The sequence below is a fragment of the Plasmodium gaboni genome, chromosome 13 (genome assembly GCF_001602025.1).
Source record: "Plasmodium gaboni strain SY75 chromosome 13, whole genome shotgun sequence".
NCBI lineage: Eukaryota > Apicomplexa > Aconoidasida > Haemosporida > Plasmodiidae > Plasmodium > Plasmodium gaboni.
In genome coordinates, this window is record NC_031493.1 from 244,636 (window position 1) to 247,702 (window position 3,067).

General features: G+C 21.2%; 1 protein-coding gene across 1 annotated transcript; it reads right to left on the reverse strand.

The window, feature by feature from the left end:
- Window positions 1-871: 871 nt before the first annotated feature.
- PGSY75_1307600 (putative DNA-directed RNA polymerase alpha chain) lies at window positions 872-2,818 on the reverse strand (the record flags this gene model as incomplete). Its single annotated transcript, XM_018787141.1, has 2 exons — window positions 872-2,622; window positions 2,710-2,818. 2 exons carry the CDS (start codon window positions 2,816-2,818, stop codon window positions 872-874), a joined length of 1,860 nt encoding a protein of 619 aa, XP_018639883.1.
- Window positions 2,819-3,067: the final 249 nt, after the last annotated feature.

Here is a 3,067-nt window from a genome sequence, read left to right on the forward strand (position 1 = left end):
AAAAAAAAAAAAAAAAAAAAAAAAAAAAAAAAAAAAAAAAAAAAAAAAAAAAAAAAAAAAAAAATAAAAAAAAAAAAAAAAAAAAAAAAAAAAAAAAAAAAAAAAAAAAAAAAAAAAAAAAAAAAAAAAAAAAAAAAAAAAAAAAAAAAAAAAAAAAAAAAAAAAAAAAAAAAAAAAAAAAAAAAAAAAATATATATATATATATATATATATTAAACTCTTATATATATATATATATATATATATATATAGTTGCATGTTGCGATTAAAAATTTTTTTTTTAGTTGCATGTTGCGATTAAAATTTTTTTTTTTCAAATAAAATAAATAAAAAAAAAATGAAACAACAATTAATGTATAATATATATAACATTGGACAAAAAAAAATAAAATAAAATTGTTATACAAAAAAAAAAAAAAAAAAAAAAAACACATAAATGGTTATACTTTGTAAGGTGTTCAAAAATGAATAAAAAAAAAAAAAAAAAATATATATATATATAATATATTATTTTTATACATTGAAAATAGTTCAATGAGTAAAAAAATATTTCTTTTTGTAAAAAACAAACCATATTAAAAATATATATATATATATATATATATATATATATATATATATATATATATATATATTTGTTTATTTATTTATTTATTTATTTATTTTATTTTATTTTATTTTTTTTTTTGAACATGCATATGTTGTTACAAAAAAGTGCACATTGAATGTTCTCATGAATTTGCACCTTTTACACCTCATGAAAACCTTATATTGATTTGTTTTTTTAAATATATCATATAAAAATATACACGTATATGTATATATTTATTCATTTACTTATACTACTAAATCATTTCCAACGACATCATTATCATATTCCTTCATCGTATATTTCTTCATGACCTACATGTGGATTTTTTTCCAAAGGTCTTTCAATTACCCATCTAGGGGGATTCATATTTCTTTCAGACTTATCAACAGGCCAATCAAGCAAGCAGTCGTGCCTTTCTTCATCAGGTACCATTTCTCCTTCGGATGCAGATGGTCCTTTTTTAATTTGGTCTTTTCTTTTTTGAATTTCTTCTCTCATTTTTTTACTTTTTTCCCACATAGCATTTCTTTCTTCTTTTGATTGTTCACTTTCTGGGTCGATATTATATTGTCTGTGCACATCTTTTCTATATAGCCAATTTTTGGTTTCTTCTAATTCTTCTGATGTTGTTTTATATTTATTCCATGGTACATCAGTATATCTATCTTTATCCATATAAAATTCGGGGTTACGAAATTCTTCATCCAAAGAGCCATCATCACATATATGGCAATTATTATAAAGCGCATTTTCAATATATTGAAAATTTTCAGATATATAATCAATGGTTTTTAAAAGTGCTGATTTGGGTGTAATTGAACCATCTGTATGCATTTCTACAATATTAATTTCTCCCAGTGTATCTAAATTAATACCTCTTCTTTGACCAGTAAATACAAAGTGTTCAACAGGTGTACAACTACTAGAAAAATGAATAAAATTATCTTTACATATATCTCTATTTCTGGATTGTGATCCAAATTCTGGCATAACATATTCTTCAATACTTTCTATTTTTACATCCATAGATAAATAACTACCAGCAGCAACTGAACATATATATTGATTTCTATTTACAATTTCTATATTCTTAGGTAATTGCATATGACCTGCTACTACTATCATTGGACCTTTAATTCGAAATTTACCTATCATATAATTATCCATATCTGTATCCTCAGGTACATTTTTAAAAGTTATTTGTCTTAAATTCTGAGCTAAATCAAAAAAATTTTCTCTTACCCCAACTATACAATAAAATTCATGTTTCATATTAGGTATTCGTAAAGCAGTTACTCTTCCTCCCTTTAAATGTTTTATAGCAACTCTTCTAAATGCATTTAAAAAAATGGGTGATAATTCTACATCATGAGAATGCATAAAAAAATATGTATATGCTCTACCTTCATGATATTTTACTGGTTGTATTTGTTTAAATCGAAAACCAAAAGTTTTAGGCCCTCCTCTTTTTGCATCATAATATGTTTCATCTAATAATTTTTTATCTAATTGATAAGAATCAATTAATGATTTCTTTTCTTTACATAAATCATCAAAATATTTATTATATTTATGAAAATCATATACCTCAGGTTTATAATCCATAGACATACCTTCATATAACTTTCCACTCTCATATATATATGGAGGTAATTCACCTTTTGATCTATCTATTTTATCTGCTCTTTCTAAATCTATTTCTTTTAAATCCTTTTTCATTATTTCATTATCATAAACATTATATCGATGTCCTTTTTCCTTTTCTCCTTTTCTTATCTCAAACCAATTCATTTTATTATCTGAAACTCTTCTTTTTTTTTCATCATCATCCATATTATCATATTTATGATATGCTTCTTCATATTCTTTCAAATAATCTTCATCAATAATTTCTTTTCCATCTTTATTTTCTTCATCAATTCCCTCAAATTTATAAATATCTCTGTTGTTATAATTTCTATTCTTCACACCGTCATTTTGGTTTATATAAAATCTTTTGAGATTATTGGGTTTATGTCTCTCACGGTTATCTACAAAAAAAAAAAAAAAAAATATATATATATATATATATATGAATATATAAATATATAAATATATATTTCATTTTTTTGGATTACTAATTTGTACGGGCACGAAGGCAGGGTTTTTAGTTTTTAAAATTACACAAAAAGACCAATAAATATTGAACGTTGCTAAAAAGAATAGTAATAAGAATAATAATGACATTATATATTTCAACTCATATTACAATGTGAGAAATATCATCTCAGTCATATTCATCTTGAAAATAATTCTGAAACGTATATAATATCTAATGCCGACAGAAAAAAAAAAAAAAAAAAAAAAAAAAAAAATTATTTATTTAGTAAAATTTTTAAAATAAAAAAAAATTAATAATATAAAAAAAATTAAAAATTTTTAATTTATAAAAAAAAAAAAAAAAAAAAATATAAAAAAATTAAATTATTTAAAAAA